Source organism: Neoarius graeffei, chromosome 20 (assembly GCF_027579695.1).
Source record: "Neoarius graeffei isolate fNeoGra1 chromosome 20, fNeoGra1.pri, whole genome shotgun sequence".
Classification (NCBI taxonomy): Eukaryota; Metazoa; Chordata; class Actinopteri; order Siluriformes; family Ariidae; genus Neoarius; species Neoarius graeffei.
The window spans coordinates 45,821,416-45,833,807 of NC_083588.1; the positions used below are offsets into that span (position 1 = coordinate 45,821,416).

The window sequence follows — 12,392 nt, forward strand, 5'->3', positions numbered from 1 at the left end:
TGTGGTGTTCTATGAGGTGGGTACGACCCGGAAGGGGCGAGAACACGTCGGAAAATTCCTTCTGCAACTTGGCTACCTCCGTGAGTTGGGTCGGCGAGAGGTGGTCTCCACAAGGGACCGGAATGGCCTGAGATGTTATCTTTTTTACCTCCGGCCCCAGCTCCGCCTTCTCTGGGACTACCGACGCCAACGCCACGGGGACCCCCTCATTCCAGCGTTTTAAAAGGTTGAGGTGGTAGACTTGCAGTGCCCCGCCCCTATCCGTTTGCTTTACCTCATAGTCGACGTCCCCGACTCGCCGTGTGACCTCGAAGGGCCCTTGCCACTTGGCGACTAATTTAGAACTCGACATGGGCAATAATACGAGTACTTTTTCTCCCGGCGTGAATTCTCTAAGGCGCGTGCCCCTGTCATACAGCCAGCTTTGACGTTCTTGTGCCTGCCATAAATTCTCCTGGGTTAATTGCGTGAGGGTGTGGAGTTTTGAGTGCAGGTCAAGAATGTACTGGATCTCATTTTTACTTGGTGAAGGTCCCTCCTCCCAATTTTCCCGCAGCACATCCAGAATGCCACACGGCTTACGCCCATATAATAATTCAAAGGGAGAAAACCCTGTGGAGGCTTGCGGGACCTCTCATACTGCGAACAACAGGGGTTCGAGCCACTTATCCCAATTACGCGCATCTTCACTAACGAATTTCCGGATTATGTTTTTGAGTGTCTGGTTGAATCGCTCTACTAATCCATCCGTTTGTGGGTGATAGACACTGATGCGGATAGACTTAATCCCCAGTAACCCATACAGCTTGCGCAGTGTGCGTGACATAAACAAGGTGCCTTGGTCTGTCAGGATTTCTTTCGGAATCCCGACCCGGGAGATAATGCGGAAGAGTGCTTCCGCAATACTGCGTGCTGAGATATTGCAGAGAGGCACTGCCTCCGGATATCGTGTTGCATAGTCCACTAGAACTAAAATAAAGCGATATCCCCGTGCTGACCGATCTAATGGCCCGACAAGATCCATCCCAATTCGCTCAAATGGGGTCTCGATTAGAGGAAGAGGGCGCAATGGCGCTTTTGGAGTGGCTGCGGGATTTACTAATTGGCATTCACGGCACGCCGCACACCACCGACGGACATCCCTGCGAATCCCTGGCCAATAGAACCAGGCCATTATTCGGGCTAGTGTTTTGTCTTGCCCCAAGTGTCCGGCCATGGGATTAAAGTGAGCCACATGGAATACGAGTTCCCTACGGCTCTTTGGGATTAACAACTGGGTTACTCGTTCCTTAGTTTGAGTGTCCTGCGTCACTCGGTACAATCTATCTTTAATAATGGCAAAATAGGGGAAGGTCGGTGCCGCGCTTGGCTGAAGAGTTTGACCATCAATTACTCTCACTTGGTTAAACGCATGCCGCAGAGTCTCGTCTTGTGACTGCTCTAACGGGAAATCCCCAAGGGACTCCCCGAGAGAGGGAGGAGGAGCGGGGTGCTCCTCAATCTGACGCGATGTTGACGCAGACGGCTCTGTGACCGCTTCTCCAGCCAATGCCACACCAGGATCTTCCCGTGACCTACTAGGGCAGGACCCACTACATGTTAAATACTCCATTAATTCTTTAAATCCCAGCCAATCAGTACCCAAGATCAATGAGTGGGTAAGGCGAGGATTAACCGCCGCCTTCATTTTATGCGTTTGGCCCCGGAATAGAATCTGGACCGACACTAGAGGGTAATGGTGAACATCCCCGTGCGCACACAACACCTTCACTGCTTGTGCTCCCCCCAATGCCTCACCTTGCACCAGGCATTGGTGAATTGAGGTCTGATTGCAACCGAAATTCACCAAAGCGTGATATGTATCCCCTTGAATACTCACCGGTACACGATACATTCCGGCCCGATCGGGGGCAGTTTCTGGCGCGTCGGGGATCCGGATGACAGCCCCCACCTCCCTTGCCGGGCTCTGACTCGGGAGACGCTCCGATTCCCCGCCGCACCAGCACACCAGCCCAGGCTTTCCCTCTGCACTGGTGTTATGGGTGTCACTCACCTGAGGGGGAGACAACACAGACACAGAAGAGGGAGATGGGAGGACACCACGGGTGCGACGGGCCAGCTGGGGAGGAGCCAGCCACCGCCTCCGTGGCAGGGGAACAGGATGGGGAGGGGGACAAGAGACAGGGGGGAAGAGAGAGAAGAGAATTGAGGGGAGACACCTCGTCTGCCTGCCGTCGGAGCCGCCTCCAGATGGTCCTCCACCAGCTCGATGGCTCGTTCCAGCGACGCCGGGCGGTGACACTGGACCCATTCTGCCGTTCCTTCCGGAAGTTGAGAGATGAACTGCTCCAGTGCCACCAGATCGGTGACCTCCTTGGCGTCGCGGTCTTCCGCCCTCAGCCACCGCCGGCAGACGTCCCAGAGTTGCTGGCCGAATGCAAACGGCTGGCCGACCTCCTCCAGTGTCAGCGTCCGGAAGTGCTGACGGTGTTGCTCCGGGGAGCGGCCGAGCCGCTGCAGGATGGCTTTCCTCAGGTCCGTATAGACCAGCCGGCTGTCAGCAGGGAGCTGCTGCGCTGCGAGCTGCGCCTTGCCAGTCAGGAGCGGGAGGAGGCGCACCGCTCCAGCGGCCACCCCCACGCCTCGGCTGCTTGCTCAAAGAGAGCGAGGAATGCTTCCGGATCGTCCTGCAGTCCCATCTTCGTGAGGGTGGCGGCAGCGGTGGCCGGCGGCTCTGCTGACATGAGCCGGTGCCAGAACGCCTGGCGATCTTCCTGCTAGGCCAGCATCAAGGCTTCGAAGCGCTGCTGCTGCTCCTTCCGGAGGGTGATCAGCTCTTGATGCTGGTTCTGCTGGGTGGTAGCGAGGGCAAGGATGAGCTCTTTGAACAGGGAGGACTCCATGGGGTGGTTCCCTTCTGTGCGTTCCGGGTTTCGGCACCACTGTAGTAATCCCCGATGTGGGTGGAGCACAGAAGCACGGCAGGCGAGAATTTGTGTTTACACACACACACACTTTATTCGGCTTTTCAGCTTTCTTTTGTTCTTTCTTTCACTCATTCATTCATTCACTTACGCACGCACACGTGTTATGGTTGGGAGCGAATTCCTCTTCTCTCCTCTTCCCCTCCCTTTATACTCCATCCCTGCAACACACACACACACACACACACACACACACACACACACACACACACACACACACACACAAATTGACATCAGATGTAATGACCTAGCCACTTACCTTCCCTGACCCCGCCCTCCATTCACAGACTGCTGCTTGGCCATGCACCCGCTGCCACACCATCATCTCACCCTGTCTCAAATCAACTATCATTATCCCCGTCCCCAAAAAGCCAGCCATCAGCAACCTCAATGACTACAGTCCCATTGCACTTACATCTGTAGTTATGAAATGTTTTGAAAGACTCATCTCTAACCATATCAAAGCCTGTCTTCCTCCAACCTTCGACCCCCACCAGTTTGCATACAAAGCAAACAGCTCTATGGACAATGCCATCTCCATAGCCCTCCACACTGCTCTGACCCACCTGGGGAACTCTATAAGGTTGCTTTTCACTGACTATAGCTCAGCCTTCAACACAATCATCCCCGACATCCTCACTGACAAGCTGGCTGCCCTGGACTTCCCCCCTTACATTTGTGCCTGGATTAAGAACTTCCTTTCAGACCACCCACAGACTGTCAAAATTGGACCTCACAGCTCTATCACCCTTTCATTCAGCACTGGCTCTCCACAGGGCTGAGCCCACTCCTGTACACCCTATACACCTCACACACCCCACCAATGCCATCATTAATTTTGCAGATGACATTACCATCGTGGGGCTCATAACTGGAGGAGATGAGTTGACCTACAGGGATGAGGTGCAGCGGCTAGCAGAGTGGTGCACCAGGAAAAACTTGGCGCTCAGCACCAAAAAAAAAACAAAGAAATGGTCATTGACTTTAGGAGGCACAAAGCTGAACCTGCCCCAGTTGACATCACTTGATGATGTCTGAAGTAATACCAAAGCCCAAACTTCTACTGACGGTTTATAAGGGGTTTCAGCTCCATTGCTACCCTTCTTACTGCTCTCTGAAGAAAGGCCCCAAGTGCCTAAAATGGACCCAAGTAGCAGAAGAGGCTTTCCCCAGATTTAAAACTGCTTTCACCATGGCTCACATTCTTCATCGCCCTGATCTGGCCAAACCCTTTATCACTGAGGTGGATGCCTCAGAGACAGGTGTAAGAGTTGTATTGGCCCAGTGCTTGCAGGAGAACCCCAAACTCAGTCCAGTAGCCTTTTATGCCAAGAAGCTGACCATGGCTGAATAAAACTATGACATCACCCTTTCATTCTATTCCTGGACCATAAGAACTTTGAATATTTGAACACAGCCAAGTGCCTGAATTCAACTTCAGGCTCTTGTACAGACCAGGCTCCAAGAATACCATGGCTGACTCACTGTCCCACCTTTACCCCGGATCATCCCAACCAAAGTCACTTATCAGTACTCCCTCCTACCTGCTTTGTAAGAGCCATAACATGGGAGTTCGATGGAGAAATTGCTAATTCTGCACATGGAATCCCCTTTGCCTGTCCTTCCAACTTAACCTTCATATCTGACCAGCTTTACATTATATTACTAGTATTTAGCAGATGATCCCATCCCATCCGGGGCCGGGTCGCGGAGGCAGCACTCTGAGCATGGAAGCCCAAACTTCCCTCTCCCCAGACACCTCAGCCAGCTCCTCGGGAAGAACACTGAGGCGTTCCCAGGCCAGCCGAGAGACATAGTCCCTCCAGCGTGTCCTGGGTCTTCCCCGGGGCCTCCTCCCGGGGGGACATGCCTGGAACACCTCCCCAGGGAGGCATCCAGGAGGCATCTGAAAGAGATGCCCAAGCCACCTCAGCTGATTCCTTTTGATGTGGAGGAGCAGCGGCTCTACTCCGAGCTCCTCCCGAGTGACTGTGCTTTTCACCCTATCTCTAAGGGAGTGCCCAGCCACCCTGTGAAGGAAATTCATTTCAGCCACTTGTATCTGCAATCTTGTTCTTTCGGTCATTACCCAAAGCTCATGACCATAGATGAGTGTCGGAACGTAGATTGACCGATAAATTGAGAGCTTCGTCTTTTGGCTCAGCTCCTTCTTCACCATGACGGACCGGTAAAGCGACCGCATCACTGCGGAGGCTGCACCAATCCGCCTGTCGATCTCATGCTCCATCCTTCCGTCACTCATGAACAAGATTCCGAGATACTTAAACTCCTCCACTTGAGGCAGGACTTCTCCACCAACATGAAGAGGGCAAGCCACCCTTTTCCAGTCAAGAACCATGGCCTCGGACTTGGAGGTGCTGATTCTCATCCCAGCCGCTTCACACTCGACTGCAAACCGCCCCAGTGCATACTGAAGGTTCTGGTTTGAAGAAGCCAACAGGACAACATCATCCGCAAAAAGCAGAGATGAAATCCTGTGGTTCCCAAACAGGATTCCCTCCGGCCCCTGGCTGCACCTAGAAATTCTGTCCATAAAAATTATGAACAGAACTGGTGACAAAGGGCAGCCCTGCTGGAGTCCAAGATGCACTGGGAACAGGTCTGACTTACTGCTGGCAATGCGAACCAGACTCCTGCTCCATTCGTACAGAGACCGGACAGCCCTTAGCAAAGAGCCCCGAACCCCATACTCCCGAAGCACCCCCCCACAGGATACCACTAGGGACATGGTTGAATGCCTTCTCCAGATCCACAAAGCACATGTGGACTGGTTGGGCAAACTTCCATGAACCCTCGAGCACCCTGTGAAGGGTATAGAGCTGGTCCAGTGTTCCACGACCAGGACGAAAACCGCATTGTTCCTCCTGGATCCGAGGTTCGACTATTGGCTGAATTCTCCTCTCCAGTACCCTGGAGTAAACCTTCTTGGGGAGGATGAGAAGTGTGATTCCCCTATAATTGGAGCACACTCTCCACTCCCCTTTCTTAAAAAGAGGAACCACCACCCCGATCTGCCACTCCAGAGGCACTGTCCCCAACCGCCATGCGATGTTGCAGAGGCGTGTCAGCCAAGACAGCCCCACAACATCCAGAGACTTGAGATACTCAGGCCGGATTTCATCCACCCCTGGTGCCTTGCCACTGAGGAGCTTGCAAACCACCTCAGTGACTTCGGCTTGTGTAATGGACGAGTCCACCTCTGAGTCATCAGCCTCCACTTCCTCAATGGAAGACGTGACGGTGGGATTGAGGAGATCCTCGAAGTATTCCTTCCACCGCCTGACAATATCCCCAGTTGAGGTCAACAGCTCCCCACCTGCACTGTCAACAGTGTTGGCAGAGTACTGCTTCCCCCTCCTGAGGCGCCGGATGGTTTGCCAGAATTTCCTCGAGGCCGACCGATAGTCCTCCTCCATGGCCTCACCGAACTCCTCCCAGTTCCGAGTTTTTGCCTCCGCAACTGCCCAAGCTGCGGCATGCCTGGCCTGCTGATACCCGTCAGCTGCCTCAGGAGTCCTGGAGGCCAACATGGCCCTATAGGACTCCTTCAGCTTGACGGCATCCCTTACTTCCGGTGTCCACCACCGGGTTTGGGGATTGCTGCCCCGACAGGCACCGGAGACCTTGCGGCCACAGCTCCGAACAGCTGCATCGACAATGGAGGCAGAGAACATGGTCCACTCAGACTTAATGTCCCCTGCCTCCCTTGGAAGCTGGGAGAAACTCTCCCGGAGGTGGGAGTTAAAGACCTCCCTGACAGAGTGCTTGGTCAGACGTTCCCAGCAGACCCTCACCATGTGTTTGGGTCTGCCAGGTCTGTCTGGCTTCCTCCTCCGCTAGTGGATCCAACACACCACCAGGTGGTGAGCAGTTGACAGCTCAGCCCCTCTCTTCACCCGAGTGTCCAAGACATCGGGCCGGAGATCAGATGAAACGACAACAAAGTCGATCATCGACCTCCGACCTAAGGTGTCCTGGTGCCACGTGCAGTTATGGACACCCCTATGCTCAAACATGGTCTTCGTTATGGACAAACCGTCACTAGCACAGAAGTCCAATAATAAACCACCAATCGGGTTCAGATCGGGGAGGCCGTTCCTCCCAATCACACCCCTCCAGGTGTCACTGTCGTCACCCATGTGAGCATTAAAGTCCCCCAGTAGAACAATAGAGTCCCCAGTCTGAGCACCTCTCAGTACCTCTCCCAGGGACTTCAAGAAGGCCGGATACTCTATACTGCTATTCAGCCCTTAGGCACAAACAACAGCAAGAGCCCTTTCCCTGACCCGAAGGCGCTGAGAGGCGACCCTCTTGTTCACTGGGGTAAACTGCAACACATGGCGGCTGAGCTGGGGAGCTATAAGGAAGCCCACACCAGCCCGCCGCCGCTCACCATGAGCAACTCCAGAGAAGTGGAGAGTCCAGCCCCTCTCGAGGAGCTGGGTTCCGGAGCCCAAGCTGTGCATGGAGGTGAGCCCAACTATATCTAGCCGGTACCTCTCAACCTCCCGCACAAGCTCAGGCTCTTTCCCCCCCCCCCCCCCCCCCCCCCCCCAGCGAAGTGACATTCCATGTCCCAACAGCTAGCCACTGTGTTTGGGGATCAGGTCATCAAGCCCCCTGCCTTCGACTGCCGCCCAATCCACACTGCACCGGCCCCCTACGGCTACCTCTGTGCGTGGTGAACCTACAGGAGGTCGGTCCCACGTCACCACTTCGGGCTGAGCCTGGCCGGGCCCTGTGGGCAAAGGCCCAGCCACCAGGCGCTCGCATACGAGCCCCAACCCCAGGCCTGGCTCCAGGGTGGGGCCCTGGCTGCGCCATACCGGGCGACGTCATGGTCCTTGATTTTTTTTTTTTTCATTTCCATAAGGGGGTTTGGTGAACTGCTCTTGGTCTGGCCTGTCACCTAGGACCTGTCTGCCTTGGGAAACCCTAACGGGCGTAATGCCCCCAACAACATAGCTCCTAGGATCATTCAAGCACACAAACCCCTTCACCACAATAAGGTGGCAGTTCTAGGAGGGGGCAGATGATCTTATCCAGAGCAACGTACAACATCTTCAGAGTAGTTGGGGGTTGGAGCACTTCAGCCATTCCTGCTGGTCCAGGGAATCAAAACGGTGACCTTTTGATCCCAAAGCTGCTTCTCTAACTATTAGGTTATGACTTCCTCATCTTTGAGGCAAACTGATAACTTGGGCTCAAGAAGAAAAAGCCTTTATTTGTCACATGCATACTCAAGCACAGTGAAATTCATCCTCTACATTTAACCCATCTGAAGCAGTGAGCACATGCATGCGCGCACACACACACAAGTGAGCAATAAGCACACACACATACCCAGATCAGTGAGCAGCTATGCTACAGCACCCGGGGAGCAGCTGGGTGTTAATTGCCTTGCTCAAGGGCACTTCAGCACAAGGCTTCCCCATGTTAGCCTAACCACATGTCTTTGAACTGTGGGGGAAACTGGAGCATCCGGAGGAACTTGGTTATTATGTATATTGACAGTGGGGGTGACCAGTGGTTGGAATTGGACGGCAAGGTGGTGTAGTGGTTAGCACTGTTGCCTTACAGTAAGACTGTTCTGGGTTCAAGCCCAGCGGCTGATGGGGGCCTTTCTGTGTGGAGTTTGCATGTTCTCCCCGTGTCTGTGTGGGTTTCCTCCAGGTGCTCCAGTTTCCCCCACAGTTCAAAGACATATGGTTAGGCTAATTGGTGGCTCTAAATTGACCGTAGATGTGAATGTGTGTGTGAATGGTTGTTTGTCTCTATGTGTCAGCCCTGCGATGATCTAGTGACTTGTCCAGGGTATACCCCGCCTCTAGCCCATAGTCAGCTGGGATAGGCTCCAGCTTGCCTGCGACCCTGCACAGAATAAGCGGTTACAGATAATGGATGGATGCTTCACATTCAACAGTGAAATATTCATGTGCATGTGAGAGGTCCACTTAGGCTACATCCACACGACAACGGCAACGAGATGTTATTTAAAAATATATCGCGTCCAAATGGGCAACAATCAGTAAAATATCAGGTCCATATGGCAATGCAACGCTTGCTGAAAACGATGCAATACACATGCCACACCTCTAGGGGCGCTGTAAGACGGTCCCTTCTGAGACACCAGAACAATAGAAGAAGTAACGACGCATGCGCATAAACTATTATGCGCGAGACTTCATATTAGCCACAAAGTCAGGAAAATCTGTTTGTAAAATTACATTATAATGACCAAATACAATGAAAAGTATTTTTCCAGTCTCACCTGTGAAAGGTAATCCCATGTGATCTCGTTTGGACAGAAAACCTGTTGGTACAGTTAAACGCAGCTAATCTTTATTCTCCGCTTTGACCTATCCAAAATGGCGGCGAGGATGACGTATGATTCTACGCGGAAGGCGGCGTCTTCAATGGTCCAGAATAAATTGAATGATACACGTTGATGGATTAATTTGTTGTTTCTCACTTGTGAAAGGTAATCCCATATGATCTCGTTTGGACGGTAAACCTGTTGGTACAGTTAAACGCAGCTAATCTTTATTCTCCGCTTTGACCTCTCCAATATGGCGGCGAGGATGACGTATGATTCTACGCGGAAGGCGGCGTCTTTTATGGTCCGGAATAAATTGGATTAATTTGCTCCTCTACGCCCTTTTTGAGGAATGTATTGTCGGACTTAAATCAACATCTGAAGAGTTGAGATCGCTCCTTTTTCCCCCTATTTTTGCTGGAGGGATTGCACCATTACACAATAAATATTCACAGTGAAAATATTTTGTAAGCGCGTTTCATGAACCAAGTTATAGGATTTGTTGACAACTCGCATCGCAATGAGAAGATCATTGGCACTACTGGTGTTAAGAATCAGACCATTTCATAAATGAATATTTTGCTGTAGAGCTGCAGTGTTTGTACAATTGCATGTTTTTGCTTCACTATTACTGTCACTATTCTGCTTCTTGCATTACTACTGTGAACTAACACTGAACATAATAATAATAATAATAATAATAATAATAATATCCAAGCTCGTGTTTCACTCTCACTAGTGCTCTGTAAGGCTTTTTCCTGGTGATATTCGTTACACTTCTACCCGGCGTGAAGCACCCTCAGTCATGTGGTTGTGACATCATCATAAACAAATCCATTCTACTCATCCAGACGACTTCACAACGGCAACGTTGCCAGATCTTTCCACTCTGGAACCCGTTCTCAAAAAGATTGCGTTTTGGGCACCCAAAACGCCGGTGCCGTGTGGACGCCAGGCCTAAACGATAAGCAATTGTATCGGAGTCACCTGAATCCGTTGCCGTGTGGACAGGGCCTTAGTATCGTACCAAAAGGACACCATCTGCAAACAACCAGGTTATTGTTTCTAGCTTAATGTACTGGACAATTCTCCAACCGTGGCTTTGTCTTGATATCCTTTCCAGGAAAACCACAAGGAGGAATGGAGACAAGACATATCCTTGACAGAGTCACTCACCGGAAATGGTTTTGAATTAATCCCAAGAATGCCTTTTCCAAATCCAATGTTAAAAATAAGTGTAAACAAATTATCATCTTTGAATAAAATAGAATTTAATTGCTCTCGGTGTGTAGGAGGTATATTATTGCCTTTATACCTGTATTTTGCTGTTTTCCCATGATGTTAAAAAATTTAAAATCTCAATCACAATCAGTGCCATCATAAAAATATTTAAAAGCAAATTATTTAGAAAGAGGGTGCTCTTTTTTTAAAATGACATGCGAAATATCCCTTCATTGCATGTGACTTTCAACTTCTTTCTCCATTTTTTTTTTTTTTATTTTCAGTAAGAGTGCCACTAATTCTAGAGATGATATTGTTACTATATTAATGCACCCACACAGACTTCTGAATTGATTGTAAACTGTAGGAACAAAGGTACCCTGTACTTAATATCCCAGAGTTTGTTGCTTATTAGCACTTTACAATTAAAATAGCATTGCTCCTTATTAAAATAATATTCACTAATTGTTTTCTTTTGACTGTCCAGAACCAGCCCAGAAGTCCTCCAAATCTGGCTCAGAGGAAATCTCTCCATGTGGACAAAAGGAGTGGGGCTTGAACCTGGAACAACAAGCAGAACCTCTAGAAGTGAACCAGAACCAAGTATTAAGTGAAGGTTCAGTTGGGCAGAAGATGCCACAGACACAAGACCTGGTACCAGTTTGCAAAAAAGACCCAGATCCTGAGGTTAAAACCCTCAATGTGGACTTGTGCACAGAGAATCCCCCTTCTGCAAACACAGATGAGAACACCTTTCAAGAAGTGTTGTTGCCCGTTGTAAAACTGCACAGAGTGAAGCTTGAACCAGAAGAGAAGCAAATTCCAGTATCATTACCAGACACTAACCTTCCTACAGATCCGGGTCATTCATATAGCCCTGAATCCTCTCAGAGAATGGGCAGTCCCAGCACAGGCAGTCATAATGTATTGATCTCAGAGGTAACAGAGAGAGGAGAGCTCCACAACACAGCTCAGCCGAATCAGACAAGGAGCTTGGAGAATGTGAGTAAAGAGGTGCACAATGACGTGCTGTATAAATGTTCACATTGCCGAAAGACATTCACAGAACTGAAAAAGCTACAGATGCACCAGCAAGCTCATGAGAGAGCCTTCGGCTGCAACTGGTGTGGCAAGGGTTTCTACCAGTCAGCTGACCTTCGGCGCCATTTGCGCACACACACTGGAGAGAGGCCCTACTTATGCACCTGGTGCTCCAAGAGCTTTAGCCAAAGAAGCAACCTGCGGCGACACGTGCGTATTCACACAGGAGAGAGGCCGTATCGGTGCGCTCATTGTGAGCGCAGTTTCAGTGACAGCCACACACTGAAGAAACACCAACGCAAACATTATGATGAGCGATACAATTGCTCTCTCTGTGACCAGAGCTTCACTGTAGCCAGGTCACTGCAGCTTCACCTGTTAAAGCAGCATCTCATCGACAAAGACAGTCAAAGTATACAGCAAACTGGCTTTCAGACTCAAACATAGAGTATACTCCTCCTTTACCAACCCGTTGTTCTGGAGTACTGAACTGTTTGATATTTTTAAGTATTATTATTGTGTGTTTTGCAAAAGTTCACAGTTTGAATATGCAGTCATGTAGAAAAGTCAGACTGCCTTCTGTAACACATGATACATTGATATGTCAGTCTGATCCTAGTATGATCTAATTATACATGTTATAAACTTATCTGCCCCAGGATTTTTATTTTATGTAAATCTCTCAGTTAAAAAGATAAAATATCTATTTATCCTCAAAGTATACTCCTTTTTCTGACTTCACCCTTCATCTGAAGATGTGTAAGATTTGTGGCTTGTTTAACACGTTGCAACTCAAGATCAAAATTTAA

At 50.3% G+C, this 12,392-nt stretch overlaps 1 protein-coding gene across 1 annotated transcript in view; it reads left to right on the top strand.

Moving 5' to 3' along the window:
- zgc:66443 (uncharacterized protein LOC406856 homolog) overlaps window positions 1–12,392 on the top strand; it is a 31,586-nt gene extending 19,194 nt beyond the window's left edge. The window contains exon 2 of the mRNA XM_060902645.1: window positions 11,030–12,392. Within this exon, the coding sequence (XP_060758628.1) occupies window positions 11,030–12,030 (1,001 nt within the window). The 3' untranslated portion in view covers window positions 12,031–12,392. The remainder of the gene's footprint in view (window positions 1–11,029) is intronic.